The sequence below is a fragment of the Sinohyriopsis cumingii genome, unplaced genomic scaffold (assembly GCF_028554795.1).
Source record: "Sinohyriopsis cumingii isolate HCF-2022 unplaced genomic scaffold, ASM2855479v2 utg001752l, whole genome shotgun sequence".
NCBI lineage: Eukaryota > Metazoa > Mollusca > Bivalvia > Unionida > Unionidae > Sinohyriopsis > Sinohyriopsis cumingii.
The window spans coordinates 788628-810856 of record NW_028316044.1 but is presented as its reverse complement, the minus strand read 5'-3'; the positions used below and the strand labels follow the sequence as shown (position 1 = coordinate 810856).

General features: G+C 34.2%; 1 protein-coding gene across 2 annotated transcripts in view; it reads left to right on the top strand.

The window, feature by feature from the left end:
• Positions 1-21175, top strand: part of LOC149771597 (signal transducer and activator of transcription 5B-like) — a 119406-nt gene extending 98231 nt beyond the window's left edge. For both annotated transcript variants that reach the window (XM_089948287.1, XM_089948286.1), the window contains exon 21: positions 9806-21175. In XM_089948287.1, coding sequence (XP_089804413.1) covers positions 9806-9950 — 145 coding nt within the window. In that variant the 3' untranslated portion in view covers positions 9951-21175. The remainder of the gene's footprint in view (positions 1-9805) is intronic.
• The last annotated feature ends 1054 nt before the right edge of the window (positions 21176-22229 follow it).

Sequence of the window (22229 nt, the reverse complement as noted above, 5' to 3'; positions counted from 1 at the left end):
TGTCATCATTTGCAAAAGAATGCATGAATAACCAATGATACAGTTTTAAAACTGTCTTTATAATTATGTTACAGTTCACATCACGTCACTTTGTTGGTAATAGTCTAAAAAACAAACCAGTCTCATCACATTAAAAATATCCTTGCTGTCATATCCCCTGCATATATCGTTTAGTCTTTTGTTCCAATCTTCGACAACTTTATTATTAACATCAGCTGATTCGCCGCTAATGACAGAACACTTGATATTGTGTCTCACTTGAAATATGTGCAACCATCCGTTACTCGCGGTAAAGTCGTCATATCCCAGTTCAACTGACAAAATTTTTGCTTTTTCTTGTCTTTCAAATCAGGATACAAACGTCTCCTGGCTCAAACAATCTTCCTTTCTCCGTCCATTTCACCTTTCCACTTCTGCAGAATTGTTTCATTATTTTTCACGATATTGTTTATCTGAGTCTTCCTGACGTTAGTTTTCTGCAAGGATCCTCGACGACACACACCCCACCCCCCACCCCCCCAGTCAGTTGAATTACTTTCATGTTCTCCTCTAAACTGAGAATTTGTATTTTCCTCCATGACATGTTGATCTTTTTGCAGTAAGTTATTCATGTTGCCAACTACAATACTGATAAAACAATTTTGTATGCATCTAAACAAATTGCCCTGTGTTTTTAAAGGAAGTGATCTTGTCACGTGATTCGTTAGTCGCAGTCTGGTACCCTATTGTTTTTATACATTTCTTGAAACTAGGTGAGAAGCCAAAACGGCTTCGATATGTACCATTAACATCACGCAGATCTGACCTCGCGGCCGCTAGGATTCGTAATTTTGACAATTATTGTCAGTAGTAATAGCCACTGATTACCAAAGTGAACAAGCTCAACATCTTACTAAGGGAAGCCATAAAGGCTATTAAACCATTTTCCTGCTGACTTTGGTATTGTACATCGATACTGCCACTTCTCAGCTGTTACTACTGTATTCTTAACAATTATCAGAGTGACTAAACCGGACATCTTATGATAACACAGCAATAAGGCTAATTGGATTACATGTACATACCCTTTTGTATGGATTAAAATTTGAGTCTTTCTCGGTTTTTATGGAATAAATTTGGCTTCTCGTGAGGCGTAAATGATATAATATTAACTTTAGTGGTAAATGTACTTTACTCAACACTTCTTTCAGTAACGAAAACCTGACATCGGGAAACAGAAATCGGATTACTTAACACACGTTATGAATACAATACTGGTTCTGGATACATATTCAAATAAAATGCGGCCGCTTGTGAGGGGTAAATTTTATGATTTTGCACTAATATGCTGGCCGCTGGTCGCGTTAGGCAGGTGGCCTTTCGCGAGGGGTACTTTTGAACACAAACTCGTCGGTGCCAACGGATTCTGGCCGTAAGGAGCGGGTGGCCACTGGTCGGGGGGGCCGTTCAAGAGGGGGACTACTGTATATGTATAATTATGAAATACATTCTTTTTTTTAATTGCCTTATGATTACTTATATTAGAACAAATTATTTAATATTTTCATTTATGTACAGTCAACTGTATTAGTCAAAAATGTTCTGTCATTGCAAACAAGCAAATTTCTTGTATATGCTATCTTTTTATATATGCTTTATCAATTTTTACACGTAACTTTTGAGGGTAAGAATTCATTTTGTGTTGAGGTTCTGCTACTTCTCTGTTTACAAGGAGGCGCTATTATTATTTATTATTTGCTGATTTTTTTTCTCCATTAATTCACCATTGTCGGAACTGTGCAGTATTTCTCCATAGTTCATTTTATTCCCTTTCACATACTTTTTCTTTTCTCAGATAATTTAACGTTGTTAGAATCATGCAGTATTTCTCCTTATTATATACTCACTTTATTTTCCTTCATTAACTTAATGTTGCTGCAATCACGCAATATTTCTCTGCTGCACAGCTTCATACTGAATGAGATGCATCGAAAACTAATTCTTGTGTCATTGTTGCTATTTTAAATAATTTCTAAAGCATCAGCAATGATGTTGGAATGTTATGTTGTAGAGAACATTACTCTGGTGATCCAGAAGCCCTCAGAAAGGTATCTGTTGTGAAAGATAATTTTTTTCTTCATGTGTCGTAGCGGGAGATGGGAGATGTTCATGTTTAATCACTCCTAGACTTAGACTAATAGAATGCATCGTATACATTGGTGTAGGATAGGAAAATTCCATGAGGGTCAGAATTTGGCATCTGACGTGAGGCTGTGCTGAGTGTATGGTGAAATTTTTTATCCCAATGGTGGAAGCTTCCTATCCTATGCTGAAGCATAATTATGGTTTTGTTTCCTCATGTTTCAGAACAAAAAAATAAGGACAAAAGTAAAGATGGCTTATCATGAATACTGCTGTAACTTTTAAATGGCACAACATCCATTTAAACTTTTCTTCCCCTAAAATAGAGCATCTAAAGTAGGTTTAGGTTGAAAATTCAGTGTAAACTTTAAATTAGGTTGAAACATATTTTAGCTTTCAAAGTACAGTTGTTGAATACTATGGTAATGTTCATACGCAGCATCTGAATTGTGTACTGCAAACAAAAAATAATGAAATACAGTGTGACCCTGCTATAGCACAATGGTTTGGGCCATAAAACTAGACCATGTTATGTACTGAACTGTGTTATAACCAACAAAGCCAGTTAGCTGAATTGTGTACTGCAAACAGCTTGTGCAGTGATACACCTGTGAAAATGTCAGACAATAAGCGTAATCAAGGTAGACAAAAAGATAATGAAATATGGTGTAACCCCAATATAATATAATGGTTTGGGTCCATAAAACTAGAGCATGTTATATACCAAACTGTGCTATAACCAACCAAGCCAGTTAGCTGAATTGTGTACTGCAAACAGCTTGTGCAGTGTTACACCTGTCATGATGTCAGGCAATAAGGGCAATCAAAGCAGAAAAAAAAATTAAATTCAGTGTGACCCCACTATAACCCAATGGTTTGGGACCATAAAACTGGAGCATGTTATATACCAAACTGCGCTATAACCAACCAAGCCAGTTAGCTGAAGAAAATGATGCATGCACCCAAACTGTGGCAGGGGTGGGGGTGGGTAACAAAAGCAGGTGCAAAAATAAGTGCTTTATTGTCACATTTATCATCTTAAATCAATGCATAGTAAATGTCAGACTTGTTTCATATTAACTAAATATTTAACACAGTTATTACATGTTTAATATTTAATTTTATTTATGTGAAATATACAACATAAGCATAAATAGTAGAGTACATGTACTCACCATTTGATTCTGTTTTTATCCATAATAGTAATTCCATCAGAAGTGTACATAAAGAAACAATATTTCTATACTAAAATAAACATTTGCTAGGTCTGTTCAAATCCATTTAATTTCTTTCTAATACATTCACACAAATTTATGAAATGGTGGCGGTATTTTTCTCGTAACATTCATATTTGTTAGGCATGTCCAAAGGGTCTGATTTTATACTGACAATAAAATGTGTAGTTCAGACACAGAGCAAAGAGTTTCTAAAATGAAATTTGCATTTAGGAATTAATAGTACCTGTACATGAATAGTACATGTGCTCAAGCTGAAAAGGTTAAATGTATTGACCTAGAAATGTACATATAAACTGACTGAAACCAGTTTGAGAATAAACCATTCAACAGTGTGGGTTCAGAGCAAGTTCCTTCAAAAAATAGTGAGTCATTCTCTAAAGTACAGAGGGAAATAAATGAACCCAGAATTAACTGACACATTTGTTTTACAATTATGACTTTGCTTCACTGCAGAGCAACAGAATGTAGAATGTTTGATTATATTAGCCATTCTCTCCACACTTATAACTTAAATGGTTTTGTTCCAACCAGTTTTGACATCGGAAGGACAGTCTACTGTGTACATGTGAATGATTTGAAGCCAGAAAATCAAAAGGTCCTATATGTGTGTGTCAGTGACAAAAACTGCTGACAATTCAGTCCATAAACTTGTTTCATCGAGTATTTATGACAGATGATTGAGCAGGCATAGATAATCTATTGTTTTCTTGTAAAATGGTAGGTAAATAAATAATGTTAGGACAAGATTTTAGACTAGCACATTGTTTGCTTGACTTGTGAACACTAAATCTCAAAGCTAATTGCATTTGCTTAACTCTGGACTTAATTCCACAAAGGGCTTCAAGCTTCTAATTTCTGTATCCCATTATCAATTGTAAATATGCACTTTGACCCCTGTTTGTTTGTACAACTAAAGCAAGAATAGTTGTAAATGACCAATGAGGTAATTTTTTTAGGAAATGCAGACTATTAAAATATGTGCACATGTTGGTGGCTTTCATGTTTTTTGAGGTTTTTTTAAAATTTTAAATATTATTGCCCCATTATTGTAACAACCTCTTGTATGCCCCATTATTGTAACAATCTCTTGTATTGAGATTAACATTGATGATTAGCAGCTACTGAAGTCATTTGATTATAAATTTGGATGAGAATTTTTTTTAAATATTTTGAACAAATATTTTACACAGAACATATTGAAGAGAATAGAAAGAATTACTGGCTTTTATTCTTCAGGACTCAACAATATAAGATTAACAATAATCAACCTTTTAATGAGCTGACTTCTTTCAAAAGTAAGCTACAATCTCCCTTGGAGATTATAATAATAGCTTGTGTCAAGCTTATGATTTCCCTTGAAGATTATAATAATGGCTCATGTCAGACTTAAGATTTCCCTTGAAGATTTATATTAATAGCTAGAGTCAAGCTTTTGATTTCCCTTGAAGGATTATAATATTAGCTTGTTTCAAACTTAAGATTTCCCTTGAAGGATTTATAGCTAGTGTCAAGCTTATGATTTCCCTTCAAGATTATAATAATACCTAGTGTCAAGCTTACAATTTTCCTTGAAGATTATAACAATAACTAGTGTCAAACTTAAGATCTCCCTTGAAGATTATAATAATAGCTAATGTCAAGCTTGCAATCTCCCTTGAAGGATTTATAATAATAGCTAGTGTCAAGATTAGGATTTTCCTTGAAGATTATAAAAATAGCTAATGTCAAACATAAGATCTTCCTGTGGATTTGTAATAATAGCTAGTGTCAGTTCTTTGTTCAGTTGCACAGGTAAGTGACTTCTTAAGTCTTGACCTGGCATATTATGCAGGTACGATTATTAGTCCCATTAAATAGGCTGAATTTAGTTATATGTCATCCCTTACTTGAACCCTCAGGTTCACCTATCACTTCAAAATCATCTGTCATCATACAGCATAAGTTTAAAATAAATATTGTGTTGTTCTGATAATTTTTTATGTAGAATTATTACACCTCCAGACATGTTTATGGAGGTGGCATAATGTTGCCAATGTCCATCCATTTCATCACATCATGTTGCATCACTTAATGCCCATCCATTCCATCATTTCATGTCACTTCATTTTATGGCTGACCATTCCATCATGTCATGTCACATCACCTAATGGCCATCTATTCCATCACATCATCTTGCATAACTTAATGCCCATCCATTCCATCCTGTCATGTCACTTCCATTCATGGCAATCCACTCCATCAAAATTTCTCAGCAACAATCTTAACATATCATAACTTCTACTTTGTCAACATTTGAGGAAAATAAAAAGAGATCAAGCTTTTTATGTTATAGGCATACCTCGGAAACTAGCTCTGTTAAAATGAAACAAAACAAACTGACAAGATTTTTGTTGTTGTTGTTGTAGAGTTTAACGCCATTTTTCAGCACACGATAGGCTATACATGACAGCCAGTATTAATGGTGGAGGAAGAACCCAAGAAATCCACGGAAAGAACCACCGACCCTTGAGAAGCTACTGGCAAGCTTTCTCACATACCCACATTGGCCGAATCTGAGACTCAAACCTATGCAGAGGTGAAACTGGCAAGCTTTCTCACATACCCACATTGGCCGAATCTGAGACTCAAACCTATGCAGAGGTGAGATGGCAGTGATCCGTAACAGAGAGCACTTCAGACCACTCGGCCACTCTGGGCCCCCAAACTGACAAGAAAAAAAGGACAAAAATTATACCGAGTCAAAAGTTCAGGTATTGGACGAAGGTCTTGATTATTAGATTCCAAAGTCACATACATTTCGCATTGCTGTCGTAAGAGTAGGTTAAATTAAGAAGTGAATCTCCCTCTCGTCCATTTCTTTTTCAACTTTTTTGTTGAGAGAGAAGAAGAGAGAGATAGAGAAGCAGAACAAAATGAATTTTATAATGCAATAGAAATATTGATTTTTATTTTTTTAATGATAGGCAAGGAAGGAATATGTTGGAGTTCACAGTCAACACACACACACACGTCAGGTCCAACTGCAAACAAAATATACCCTGATCAGCATTCTAATGATGCACTCTTAAATTAGGTCCATGTTGTTCATTGATCAGCCATCTTATAAAGCACTCACAAATTAGTTCTATGTTGTTCATTGATCAGCCATCTAATAAAGCACTCACAAATTAGGTCCATGTTGTTCATTGATCAGCCATATAATAAAGCACTCACAAATTAGGTCCATGTTGCTCATAGATCAGCCATCTAATAAAGCACTCATAAATTAGGTCCATGTTGTTCATTGATCAGCCATCTAATAAAGCACTCACAAATTAGGTCTGTGTTGTTCATTGATCAGCCATCTAATAAAGCACTCATAAATTAGGTCTATGTTGTTCATTGATCAGCCATCTAATAAAGCACTCACAAAATAGGTCTGTGTTGTTCATTGATCAGCCATCTAATAAAGCACTCACAAATTAGGTCCATGTTGTTATCAGCCATCTAATAAAGCACTCACAAATTAGGTCCATGTTGTTTGTTCTTCTGATTACTCCTAATAATCTGCATAAACCTAGATCTGTTGATGCATTTTATGATGGAAGATCTGGGTCACTGCAGTGCTGCAATAGATGCATCTCATGGATTTCTGCTGTCAAGAAAGCTTAATTGGATGATACAAGGGTTCACAAGAACTGAACTGTTATTACATGGAGGGATGCAATAATAGTTTTGAAAAATTTCTTGATCTTTGTAACAAGCCTTTCTTTACATTGTCATGCCAAGACAATAGAGAATGGCATGACATGAGTGTCAATTTCTTTGGTAGTAACAGTATTGTTATCAACATTACATGGGAACCACAAAATGTTTCCAAAAAGTATCCCCAAAAATGTGTAATCCACAGTATAAGACATCATAAACCTTGCCTTATGTAACATCCATTTTGTTTCAAAAAATGGGACTTCAGGCTAGGTTCATTTTATTATCAAAACTGCAAGCAAATTAACATTAACCACATGTACTTTAATATAAAAATGTACATGTGATTCATATCTAATCACCAACTGAAATTTTTCACAACTGTTGACCAGATGCATTTGGAAAATTGTAAAGTGTAAAGAAATTTCATGATTCCATAACAACTACAAAAATCTACAAAATTGCTGAATCTGCAGAAAAATTTGCAAATTTATGATTCATGGAAAAAGCTGCAAGTATGGCCACCCTGATATTCAGATTCTGTGTTAAAGACTTCACAAATTTATACTGTACAATAATGATATATCGTAACTTGCCAGACAGTATGTTTGTAAAGGCAAAACATTTTGCTCTTCACAACCATTATTTTTGATGTTTGATAAAACTTGCAGATTTTTTTTAACTGGTCTGTTTGTTTCACCAACATTAAGTAAAAAAAACACTGTATTTAATTCAGAGGAGGTTTAGTAGAAAATGTATTCTAAAAATGAATTTCCGAATTAGACTTGCCTGAAAAATGGTCACATTTGTTTTTATCTCACTTGATACTTTCTATGTGGAAAATTAAGACCTTGTAGCGATTGATAGTAGCAGCACATGACACTTCAGTGAAGAACGAAGACAAACTTAGTATTCATAAGTAAAGCTGAGATGAGCCTCTGCTTGCTTAGATAATCCTTTGTCCACTGGGATAATCCTTTGTCCACTGGGATAATCCTTTGTCCACTGGGATAATCCTTTGTCCACTGGGATAATCCTTTGTCCACTGGGATAATCCTTTGTCTGTGTTATTCAGCATTAGTACAGTACGTTTTGTCACATTAGCATTATGTCAGGAGACGTAGATGCCATTTTCATTATTCTAAACAGGAATTGGCCGAGGGATTAAAAAAGGAACTACCAAGAATCGGTCATTAGCTCATTTGCTATACTATTAAGAAGGAAGTAATTTGTATACAGTCATGTAGTCATATAGTTATATAGTCCTATAGTTATCATCATATTTGTATACATGTAGTCATACAGTTATCATCATATTTGTATACATGTAGTCATATAGTTATCATCATATTTGTATACATGTAGTCATACAGTAATCATTTGTATACATGTAGTCATACAGTTATCATATTTGTATACATGTAGTCATATACTTATCATATTTATATACATGTAGTCATACAGTTATATTTGTGTACATGTAGTCATACAGTTATCATCATATTTGTGTATGCGTGTGTGTGTGTGATTTGGATTGTTAAAGTAGCTTTAATAATTTTTCAGTCATATCGCTACGATGTCTGCATTGCGGCAGTTTATAGCAATGTCTACCACTGGGGCATCATGCAGCACACATATAGCATGATGTCCCACCCAGTCACATTATTCTGACACCAGACCGAACAGTCCTAACACTAATATCATAATGATGAGCATCCAGCGAGGCAGATGTTAGTACCTTTTTCATAAATCTTTGGTATGACTTGGCCGGGTTTGAATCCACAACCTCCCACATCCGAGGCAGATGCTCTAACCACTATGCCACTGAAGCAGTGGTTGAGTGTCAGACTTTGATGGTTGCTGGCCCATTACCCACCCAGACCAGTCCAGGTCAGCTACCTCCATGTCTCCATCAGAAAGGCACATAGCTCCCATTTCCTCAGCATGATACTCCCAGTTAAACAGACCATTAAAGCCAACAAGAACAAATAAAAATGCCATTTAAAAGTTGCTAAGTTACACATGCTTTTAAAGCTTTTAAAATGTAGAAATTAATAAAGCTGTACCATATTTTGGATGCCTTCTAAAGGCACATTTACGTACAGTTTTTAGGACTGCTCCGGTGGCCTAGTGGTTAGAGTGTCTGCCTCAGATGTGGGAAGGTCATCGGTTCAAACCCCAGCCATGTCATACCAAAGATATTTAAAATGGTGCTAACAGCTGCCTCGCTTGGCACTCAGCATTAGTGTTAGGACTGGTCAGACTGGTGTCAGGATAATCTGACTGGGTGGGACATCATGCTACATGTCTGCGGCATGATGCCCCACTGCTATACATCATATAAACTGCCACGCTGCAGACATTATAGTGATATGACTGAACATTTTTTAAAGCTACATTAAAAACCCAATTTACACACACACACACACACACATACAGTTTTTAGTAGGAACAGCTGAACATGGAAATGCATGTACGTTACTTGTCTTTCAGGTATTTAACACAAAAAACATTCATACTAACTTCTCCTTCAGTGTGTCATGTACAAAGAGTTCTTAATTCTACATCTTAGTGGGGATGGATTTTGTGGGAGGACCCGATAAACTGACCCTTCTGTGGAAATGTAAGGACTCTTTCCCAAATCCATAAATTTAAGTACCAATGCAAATATCACGCACAGATACTTTCACAAAGCGCAAAACTGATATGCAGGAAATTTAATAAATTTACAGCAAGAGCTAATTTACTCTTTTTCTTTACAGCCAAAACGAGCAATCAATGGAATCAGATTTTGATGACGGGTCGATATATGGAATCCAAACAGACTATGTCACAGAGGACCTGGCTGATGATTTAATAGGTCAAATCAACATTAATGATCTCCTAGGATTAAGCAAAGTTACATAATGAAAATTGGTCTGGTTGAAAGGAGATACAAATGCTTAATGTTTGAAAAAATGTTTTTAGCAAATATATTCAAGACTCAAGCGCAAAATAAAAGAGATGTTTTTAAGACAAGCTTCACTGTGGATTTCATTCATGGAGCATGAGGCTTCACACAGAAGCTTTGTTGACCAGAGGCTTGCTTATTAATAGTTCAGCAGAAAGCTTCTCTACAGTTTTAATTAATAAAATGAGCAACAAAATAAACTATGAAGTTTGGACAGATATTCTACTGGAGGACTTGCTCTAAGGGTGCCATTTTTGGAGTTATTTGTTTTTACACTTAACTTGTGCATAAGAATAATCAGTTTCTGCCATAAAATGTGCTTTGCAATTACATATGGTTTTAATTGATGATAAATTTGTTACTATGTCCTGTTTTAATTGAGACATCTCTAAGCCTTGCCCATAATGCTTTCAGAGAAATGTTACTGAAAATGGGGTATCACGGACATTGAAGGGTTTTTACTCTTTAATATAGGCAATGTTTTCTCCTTATTCAGGAGTTATGCTCTTTTAATCATCTATCACCATAGTTTCAATGAGATTATTTATCTATGCTGTCAGTATTGATGATGTCATCAGTTCTTATTAACATTAATATACAGGGTCTGACAAATTTTGTGCTTAGAGCCTATGGCTACTGGAATGCTATTTGTTGAATTTATTAGACCACTGCCCACTTTCCATTATCTACACATAATTAAACAGCAATATATATATATATATATATATATATATATATATATATATATACATACATACACCACTGAAGTCAAGTATTTTTGTAAAGAAGTGAAGTCTCAAAGCTAACAAATCCATATTTAACAAGTATTTTGTCCGGGCTACTTAAATTTATAGGGTTTCTGATTCTTTTAACATTACTGATTTTGAAATTTGTCAGACCCAGATATATATAATACTTTTAATTGCAAGTAATGTTTAATGGCAGGTACATTTTGTTGTAAATACAGTATGTTCTTATACGGCTTTTGTTAGACACTTGTGTTAAATGCGTCATGTTTTTTTGAGTTGTTGTAAAATCAGTTTGTAAATACTGTGCTTGTAATATTAAAGTAGAGTGACATAAATTTTCTCTGAATGTTTTCAGTGAATAGTAATATGCCATATGTACTCATGCTTAAGTGGAGTCCAACTGATAAACAACATAGACCATGCTCAGCCATTGCATATTGCATTTGTAGATCAGGGTCTATCTTGTTTGTTCTATTGATTACACCTAACAGTCTGGAGAGACCCTAATCTGCCAGTGCATTACATAGTGGTAGTTCTGGGTCTCTGCACTGTTCAGTTTGATTAAATTTACTAGCGAGTATATATGGGACAAGTTGCACTCCTTGAAAATCGTTACATTTTTCTTATCTTTTAAAAAGCTGTGGTTACCATATAATCATTTCCCATATTTGTATAACCTATTTAATATATATATATATATATATATATATATATATATATATATATATATATATATATATATCCCTATTTAAAATTATGTTATGCTTTAGGGTATACAGCTATTTCTCTTGACCAACCTTTTTTTTTTTTTGAAGATTTACCTTTTTTCTTTAGTTGTGTCTAGGACAGTACTTTCCAGTAACAAGCTCTCTCCTAGACAGGCAGAAGAAGAAAAATATCTCATATTGAAAAGAAAAAAAGATAAATATGTCTCATGTTGTTTGTAGTTGTTTGCTGGTCTGTTGTATAATAGACAGCAAGAATATTTTGGCTGTTTATTATTAAATTAACTGTTGCATCATTTACTATGCCAACTTTTTTTGCAATGTTTAGAGTGTAATTAAATGGACATTTTTGTTAACAGCATTATTGTCGTAGCATTTATAATGTTTGAATACTTTGAGTCACACCGTACTAATCTTAGGATTGTGTTGTGGGGTAGTATTTTTCTTACTCTGTGTTTTTGCTGTATGAAATTAAATAAGGACACTTAGTAAGATATGTGGTAAATATTGCGTACTATTAGTACCTTCTTGTGCTGTTTATATATGCATAATACAGACTTATTGCTATGTTTCATGAAATGGTGTTATGGGAATTGATATTTGTGTAGAGCTTTCATTATCAATCATTCCATTTGCGTGTTTTTGTTTACATTACTCTGTTTTTCTCTTTTAAGTTTCTTGTTGATAAAGACTTGGATGGCAGAGTGGTCTAAGGTGATCGACTTTACATTTCACTTGCACATCTCTCCACTGTCCATGCGAGTTCAGGTCTCGGCTCGATTAACATGGATATATGAGAAAGCTAGCCAATAGCTACCCATGAGTCATGGTTCATCATGGGGTTCTTCTCCACCAAAAACAGCTGGTCATGCATAGCACATCATTTGTTGAAAAATGTCGCTAAACTCCACAAAATTAATTCTTGTCAGTTGCAACAGTTACACAGTAAAGAGCATGCCAGTCTTGTGACCATGAGGATGTAATATTATTTTTCATGTGTTGATTTGCCATATAAAGCACTAATCAATCAGTCTTGGTTTTGATCAAGTTTTTTTTTAAAAGCTTTTACAGTTTGATAAAAAATATCTTTTCTCCATTTCTTCAGTTGCTCTGGTGATATTTAATATTCAATGAAGTAAAAAAAAAATTTTAATACTCTTGCTAATGTAATTAGAAATGCATTGATGGAACGGGGAAATGAACCAAAATGTAAGGTGAATGGTGGACAGACACACACACTGAGGACACTGGTAATGCTTCACGTCTTACCGTTGTCATGGTGGGGCATACAAATCCTTGTTTGTTTGGTTTGGATTGTACCATTTTTATTCATTATTCATATTCATTGTAAAGCATTACTGGTCACAGACAAGGAAAGTTTATGGGGTGGTCAGTTGTCCATCGTCTGCCATCCGTTAACACACTTTTGTTATCGCTACTTAAAAAAGCTATTTGGAGGATTGTCATGAAACTTGACATATACATTCATATAGATGGTCCTGAATGGAAATGGTGTCACATGGACATTCTATTTGGCCACCACAGTGACCATCTTGAAAATCTTATCTTACCGCCTCCTTCTGAAATGACAATCATAACCAAAATGGGGTTTTCAAGAAAAGACTTCTTATTATATCTAATTGGTCTGAAATGAAAATGGTGTCAGTCTAGCAGTCAGTATTGCCTCCATAACAACGATCTTGATAATCTTTGTACTGTTACTCCTGTATGGAATGTGATCTCAACATGGCATTTTCACCATAAGACTTCTTATGATGCCTAGTTGGTTCTAAATGAAAATGGTACCATCTTTCATCAATTATGAACTGTGGTGGCCGTCTTAAAAGTATTGATATTGCTCAAGAATATCAGATAGTTTGAACACTCAGCAGTTAAAATGAAATGGCCCTTATTTTGGATTTCTGTAAATTCTTTTTGGCTACTAGAGCATCAGTTCTTCATGGGACTCTTGTCCATTATGACAGATGGAAAATTTGCCAAGTTAGATAAATATTTACTGGTTTCTTTTGTCATGTGAAAGTTCTAGTGCATGTACAGTATTGCAGTTATGTAAAATATTTTTTCAACTTAATGTTATTTTATTGAGTTAACATATAAATGGGCAGATCATGTTCATATTACTGTATGTACTTGCAGATTCATCTGCAAACAGCAAAGACCCTGTTTTGCTGTCACACAGTGCACATGCAGATTGGGGTGTTTATTCTGCTGAATGTATAATGTACCAGCAGATCTGGGTCTTTGCAGTTTGAGGTTGGACACGAGTTATAAGCAAGTATATACATTACGTTTGAGTATAATATTTTTTCCTTTATTTCTCACCATTTTTTACATTGACCTTGGGTTTCTTAAAGAAAATATTAGAACAGTGGCCTATTCCATTGTTTACTGCAGTCATGAAAAGACAATTTTTCATTTTAATGATTGAGTAAAATATTCTTCAAGCCCAATGTTAATTAGTTAAATATTTTCTTTAAACAATCAGGTCACGTCTCTAATACTTTTGTTAATAATTTTAAAAAATTTCTTCCAGAATTGTTACACTGAATGTTCCATGGCTTCTTGAAGGAAATATAAATGTTTGATTAAAATATTTACATGTAAGCAAACAGGTCATGTCCATGTTTCTTCTGTCTGTAATCTTTCTTATCTTTTATTTCTCCAAAAATTGTTATATTGACTCTCCCATGTCTTCTCGATGTAAATATTAATGTTTAGTGAATTATTTCATTGGTTTGTACAGCCATACACGTGTAATTTTGCACATTCATTTCCACACCATTCTGGATAAACACAGAAAACCTTGTGACATGATTTTGGGATTATATATATAGTGCTACACAACAGTCTTAGAATTTGTATGTACTTTGGAGGCATGGCATTGGGAGGGGTTGGAATGATGGGATAGGAGTAATTTTATATACCCTGGGGGAGTGGCATTGGGAGAGGTTGGAGTGATGGGATAGGAGGAAGTTTATATACCCTGGAGGTACATCACTAGGAGTGGTGGAATAGGGATAATTTACCTCACATTTGTAAAGTGTGGTTAAAATATTGTTCTGTCTTCTTACTGAGATTCATTATTATTTTTATGAGCATTGAACTGTAAGAATTGAAGTTGATATTTTACAGGTTGCATTAATAATGAAGTCATTACATTTGAAAATTGATTACACATCACATGAACAGCCACATGAAAGATTAAAAATTAATTGCACATCATATGAACCGCCACATCAAATATTGAATGTCGGTTACACATCATATGAACAGCCACATCAGAGACTGAAAATCAATTACACATCATATGAACAGCCACATAAAAAAATGAAAATCAATTACACATCTTATGAACAGCCATATCAAAGACTGAAAATCGATTACACATCATATGAACAGCCGCATCAAAGACTGAAAATCGATTACACATCGCATGAACAGCGACATCAAAGATTGAAAATCGATTACACATCATGTGAACAGCCATATCAAAGATTGAAAATTGATTACACATCATATGAACAGCCATATCAAAGATTGAAAATGAATTACACATCATATGAACAGCCACATCAAATATTGAAAATCGATTACACATCATATGAACAGCCATATCAAAGATTGAAAATCGATTACACATATGAACAGCCACATCAAAGATTGAAAATCGATTACACATTATATGAACAGTCACATTAAAGATTGAAAATCAATTACAGATTATATGAACAGCCATATCAAAGATTGAAAATCAATTACACATATGAACAGCCATATCAAAGATTGAAAATCAATTAGACGTGAACAACCATATCAAATATTGAAAATTAATTACACATCATATGAACAGCAATTATATATCAAAGATTGAAAATCAATTACACATATGAACAGCCACATCAAAGATTGAAAATCGATTACACATCATATGAACAGTCACATCAAAGATTGAAAATCAATTACACATTATATGAACAGCCATATCAAAGATTGAAAATCAATTACACATATGAACAGCCATATCAAAGATTGAAAATCAATTACACATTATATGAACAGCCATATCAAATATTGAAAATCAATTACACAGATGAACAGCCATATCAAAGATTGAAAATCGATTACACATTATATGAACAGCCATATCAAATATTGAAAATCAATTACACATGATTAGCCATATCAAAGATTGAAAATCAATTACACATATGAACAGCCATTTCAAAGATTGAAAATTGATTTCACATCACATGAACAGCCACATGAAAGATTTGAAAATCGATTACACATATGAGCAGTCACATCAAAGATTAAAAATCAATTACACATTATATGAACAGCCATATCAAAGATTGAAAATCAATTACACATATGAACAGCCACATCAAAGATTGAAAATCAATTACACATATGAACATCCATATCAAAGATTGAAAATTGATTACACATCGTATGAACAGCCACATCAAGGATTTAAAATTGATTACACATCATATCAAAGATTGAATGTCGGATACATATCATATGAATAGTCGCATCAAAGTTCTATTTAAGTTGCTTGACCTGTGTAAAATAATCAGTTTAATTATTTAAAAAACATGAAGCTTTTCCATTAAATTCTATGAAATTTTCCCAACTTTCATGTATCCATTCAGTGGGCTTCATCTTTGTAAGGGAGAAATAATTTACATTTGAAGTAAAAAGGTAATTTATGCAAATTATTTCATGGAGCATTTTCCTTGGATCCAGTAGGTCATTTGCAAGCTTTGTTTGCAGTTTGCTTTTTTTAATGAACACACAACTTTGAACCACTTCCATATCCTCCTTACAGTAAAATTCAACCACTTCCATATCCTCCTTACAGTAAAATTCAACCACTGTTCACATGAAATGAAACATTAATCTCACGTTAAAATTCATTTTAGTTGAATGCAAAAAGTGTACTGTGTTGTTTGGGATGTTGTCATATACTGGGGTACATCATATAGTAACACTGATAAATGTAGCCATTGAAGTGTACTGTGCTGTAATCGAGATTGCCACATACTGGGATATATTGTACAATAACTGCCACATACCAGCTGCTTTGGCACATTCCACGTTGATACAATGTTACCGATTTAGGCTAGCTACAGTATATAACAGACGCAAGATAAGGTCCTTACAAATAACATATAAGTGACAAGTCATATACTCTTTTTTAGCTGGTGATAAGAATGGCAAAATAAAATATAATTACAGTTTTACATCCTGAATTTCCTCAAAATGTATTTTCTTAATTCTGCAAATCCGAATTACATGAGCCATGTCACAGGTTTTCAATCTGGATTACACATTTCGAAATTGTGCTGTAATTTCAATGATAAGTGCAACTGCATCCTCCTTACCGCACTCAAAATGAAATAAGCATTAAATTCCATAGCGTCTTTTTGATAATTGCAATTGAAAGACTTCATATTTTTCCCACATCGTGATTTCAAACATTCAATGACAGAAACAGAAATACATTTGCAGATGTCAACACACTTCTTCAGTCTTATGTATTTCATGTGGAAATGTCACATACAAATCCAGTCCATAATCACAAAATTTTCTAAAGAATCGAGAAAAATACCAAAATCTATTCATTCCAGATCAAATGGAAAAGTTGTTGCAATGCACATTCATTCACAATATGACTCCAAATTTCAATTTTAACTAGACACACCATTTTCTTTCAAAACTTATGTTGAGTGCGCGACTAAGTTTAAATTTATCTGGGCGGAGTTATGTCCGCAGTAATAATGTTGTTTTGTGTAATGATGAATATGCGCTTGTGTATTTAGTTTGGAATGTGGCATACATTCATTTACGTTGTTTGTTGTTGTGTATTTTGTTTATATAATTAAACCTTAGGTAGAATAAAAAAATTAGCATATAATAAAAAGGTTACTGCATTTGTATGGGAAAATATGAACTCGTTTTTTCAGAAGGATATACTGCACTCCCAAGGTTGTGCAGTATTCCATCCATAAGCTTGTTCATATTTTCCTATACAAATGCAGTAACCTATAAATACTGTGGAACATTTATACAGCAACACAAAGGAGAGCCATTGAAGTGTACAAGTGTACTGTGTTGTATGCAAGATTGCCATATACTGAGGTACATTATACAGTAACACTGATAAGGGGAGCCATTGAAGTGTACTGTTTTGTATGAATTGTCATATACTGGAGTACATTATACAGTAACACTGATAAGGAGAGCCATTGAAGTGTACCATATTATATGCTAGATTGCCAGATATTGGGGTACATTATACAGTAGCACTGATAAGGAGAGCCATTGAAGTCTACCATATTATATGCTAGATTGCCATATTCTGGGGTACATTATACCATAACACTGATAAGGACAGCAATTGAAGTGTACCAATAATATGCTAGATTGCTATAAACTGGGGTACATTATACAGTAACACTGATAAGGAGAGCGAATTAGTGTATAAGTGTACTGTGTTGTATGCAATATTGCCATATACTGGGGTACATTATACAGTAACACTGATAAGGAGAGCCATTGAAGTGTACCATAGTGTGTGCTGGATTTCCACGTATTGGGGTACATTATACAGTAGCACTGATAAGAAGAGCCATTGAAGTGTACCATATTATATGCTAGATTGCCATATACTGGGGTACATTATACAGTAACACTGATAAGGAGAGCCATTGAAGTGTACCATGTAATGTGTTGTATGCAAGATTGCCATATACTAGGGTACATTGTACAATAATACTAATAAGTGGAGCCATCGAAGTGTACAATGTACTGTGTTGTATGCAAGATTGCCATATACTGGAGTACATTATACAGTAACACTGATAAGGAGAGCCATCAAAGTGTACTTTGTTGTACATAATATAGTCTTATTCTGCAGTACATTATACAGTGTTCCCTTTTTATAATGTTACTCAAGAGCCATTAATGTGTACCTTGTTATGTAACAGCTCTTTATTATGGAGTGCATTAATACATTGACTCGTCACTACAACACTGGAGAAGTTCTTACTCCAAACGTTATACTGGCCACTGCACTGAGAAATGATGTTAAACAAAAAAAAAAATGACAACACTGGAGCCATAAAAGTGAACCAATATATGCGAGTTTGTTTTACACTGGAGTACATTGTTAATTGACCCCTTAATATAACATTGTTCACAGGAGTTATAAAAGTCTACTGTGTTATATATGATGTCACCTTATGGTGGAACACATATAATGGCCCCTTACTGTAACACATGCTTAAGAGAGCTATAAACGTGTACCATGTTTTTTCTGATATCGCTTTTAACTGAGGTACATCATACATAGTATTGCTGCTATCAGTACATGGGATCTATGGTATGTAGTATTAGTATTACATAATGTAATGAGATAATGACCATCACTGACTTATAAATGGATCTGTGTTATAATGGGTCACTATATACTGGGATACATGGTATGTAGTATTAATATTACATAATGTAATGAGATAATGACCATCACTGCCTTATAAATGGAACTGTGTTCTAATGAGTCACTATATACTCGGATACATGGTATGTAGTATTAATATTACATAATGTAATGAGATAATGACCATCACTGCCTTATAAATGGAACTGTATTCTAATGAGTCACCATATACTCAGATACATATTATGTATATGTTATGAACTTGTGTGTTCGTTAGTACTTTCAAGACTGGACTATTGTAACTCAATTCTGTCTGGTTCATCTCAATATCTACTCCAGAAACTTCAAAAAGTTCAAGACACAGCTGCTCGGATCATCATACTTAGAGTACCACAATCAGCACACCTCCCCGCTTCTCTGTACCCTACACTGGCTATCCATTTGATCCAGAATCAAACACAATTTTTTCTCTCTGTGCTACGTTTCACTGACAGACTCTAGTCCAACATACCTATCTGACCTCACCCATGTGTACACACCAGCAAGATACTTATGCTCCTCTTCTGACAATCGTATACTCATTATTCCCTCTATGAAAACAAAGTCATATGGACAGCGTTCTTTTGCATACCAGGGCCTAGCAATATGGAATGAATTGCCCACTGAACTAAGACACAAAGACACAGTGATCCCATTCAAGAGTGCTCTCAAAACTCACTTATTTCGACTGCAAGAACAAACTTAAAGACCTAATAAAGTTTCCTACCTTAAATATTCTCAGCATGTTTTTTATGGTTTCTAATTTCATGGTGTTTGATTTTGTAATCATGTTATTATATATGTTTATTATCTTATAAGTGTTGTCTAATGTTGTAAAGCTCTTAGAGCTTCTAAAGATTAGGCGCTATACAAAGTCCTCATTATTATTATTATTATTATGTAGTATTAATATTACATAATGTAATGAGGGGCCCCAAGTGTCCAAGTGGTCTAAAGCGCTCTCTGTTATGGATCACTGCCATTATCACCTGTCTGCATGGGTTCAAGTCTCGGATTTGGCTAATGTGGGTATGTGAGAAAGCTTGCCAGTAGCTTCTCGTGAGTTGATGGTTATTTCCATGGTTTTCCAGATTTCTTCCTCCACCATTAATACTGGCTGCCATGTATAACCTATCTTGTGCTGAAAAATGGCATTAAACCCTACAACAACAACAACAACAACATAATGTAATAAGATAATGACCATCACTGCCCTATAAATGAAACTGTGTTATAATGAGTCACCATATACTGGGATACTTGGTATGTAGTATTAATATTACATAATGTAATGAGATAATGACCATCACTGCCTTATAAATGGAACTGTGTTATAATGAGTCATCTTATATTGGGATGCATGATATGTAGTATTAATGTTACATAATGTAATGGGATAATGACCATCACTGAATTATAAATGGATCTGTGTTATAATGAGTCATCTTATATTGGGATGCATGATATGTAGTATTAATATTACATAATGTAATGGGATAATGACCATTACTGCCTTATAAATGGAACTGTGTTATAATGAGTCATCTTATATTGGGATGCATGGTATGTAGTATTAACATTACATAATGTAATGGGAACGAACCATCTTATAACACTGCGATACTAAGAATTAACATTTTAGACTTTTATCTTCTAGTGTGTGTGTGTGTGTATATATATATATATATATGTGAGCATAGACAGGACATGTTTGCTATTCTAATAATGTGGATGCACTGTATTTTATGGAATACCGGTACCAATATTTTTGGTTATACTGGTTGCCGACAAAATCACGAATATAAGAAGTCAATAAGCATTGATCGATCTCATTAAACAAAAGGATACTGCTCCTAATTCAAAATGTAACCACCCCTAATTCAAGAGTTAAGTACATATACAAAAATATATTTAGACAAATCATTGAAAATTGACCCACATGAGAAAAAGATTAATTAATTGACAGAATATTTTTCACAAAGTATAATGGAATATTTTGTGAAATGTATTACCAGCCACTTCTTTCATTGTTAAACCATTCTCACATACCCTGATAGTTTGAATACAAAGTTTGATTTTGTATAGATGGTACTTTTCATATATGGATTTTATTATTTGATTTTATTCCTTTCATTTCCTGCAAAAAAAGCAGTCATCTTTATATAGACATTGTAAATGCCTGCAATAAACTGTACATAAAAATATGTTCTACTCTCCTTTATTGGCTCCATTTCAGATTTGTTCATGAGTGTCCGCCTTGAATGTGGGAGGTCACGGGTTTGACTGAGTTATACCAAAGATTTATAAAAATGGTACTAACAGCTGCCTCGCTTGGTGCTCAGCATTAAGAGTTTAGTGTTAGGACTAGTCGGCCTGGTGTCAGGATAATGTGACTGGGTGGGACATCATGCTACACGTCTGTGTCATGATGTCCCAGTGCTAGACATCACTATAAACTGCCACACTGCAGACGTCGTAGCGATATGACTGCAAAATTGTTAAGGCTACATTAAAAATCAAAATCACACAGACAGATTTGTTTAAACACCACCACACACAGTCATGCCCCTTCGAAACAGCTGCATAATACCATATATACATGTGCATGTTCAGTCCAATGGCAAACTCCATGGACCCAGATGTGCTATTGCTTGATGTGCCAGCAGATCTTGGTCTATGCAGTTTGTTAGGAGGAATCTTTAGAACAAACAACATAGGCCTAGTTCTACCAGCGCATTATGTAACAGCTAATTAGGGTATATGTTGTAGCAGTAATGGACTCAACCTTTGAGTATATATATATATATATATATATATATATATATATATATATATATATATATATATATATATATATGTATGTATGTAGCAGTAATGGACTCAACCTTTGAGTATATATATATATATATATATATATATATATATATATATATATATATAGTACTTTCTTTATACAGCAGGTTGAATAATATTAGCATTATTAGATCCAGTATTGCCTTCACTAACTGATGTGATTAATACCTCTCTCTCATCAGTGGAATTCCTATCAGTTTTCAAAACTGTCATTGTAAAGCCTCTCCTGAAGAAACCAACACTAGACCAACACGATTTAAAGAACTACTGCCCAGTTTCTAATCTCCCATTCATATCAAAAATCTTAGAAAAGGTTGTTCTATCCCAGCTTGTATCTCATCTAAATTCAAATAGTCTTTTTAGTAATGTACAATCTGCATATCGCCCTTGCCACAGTACTGAAAC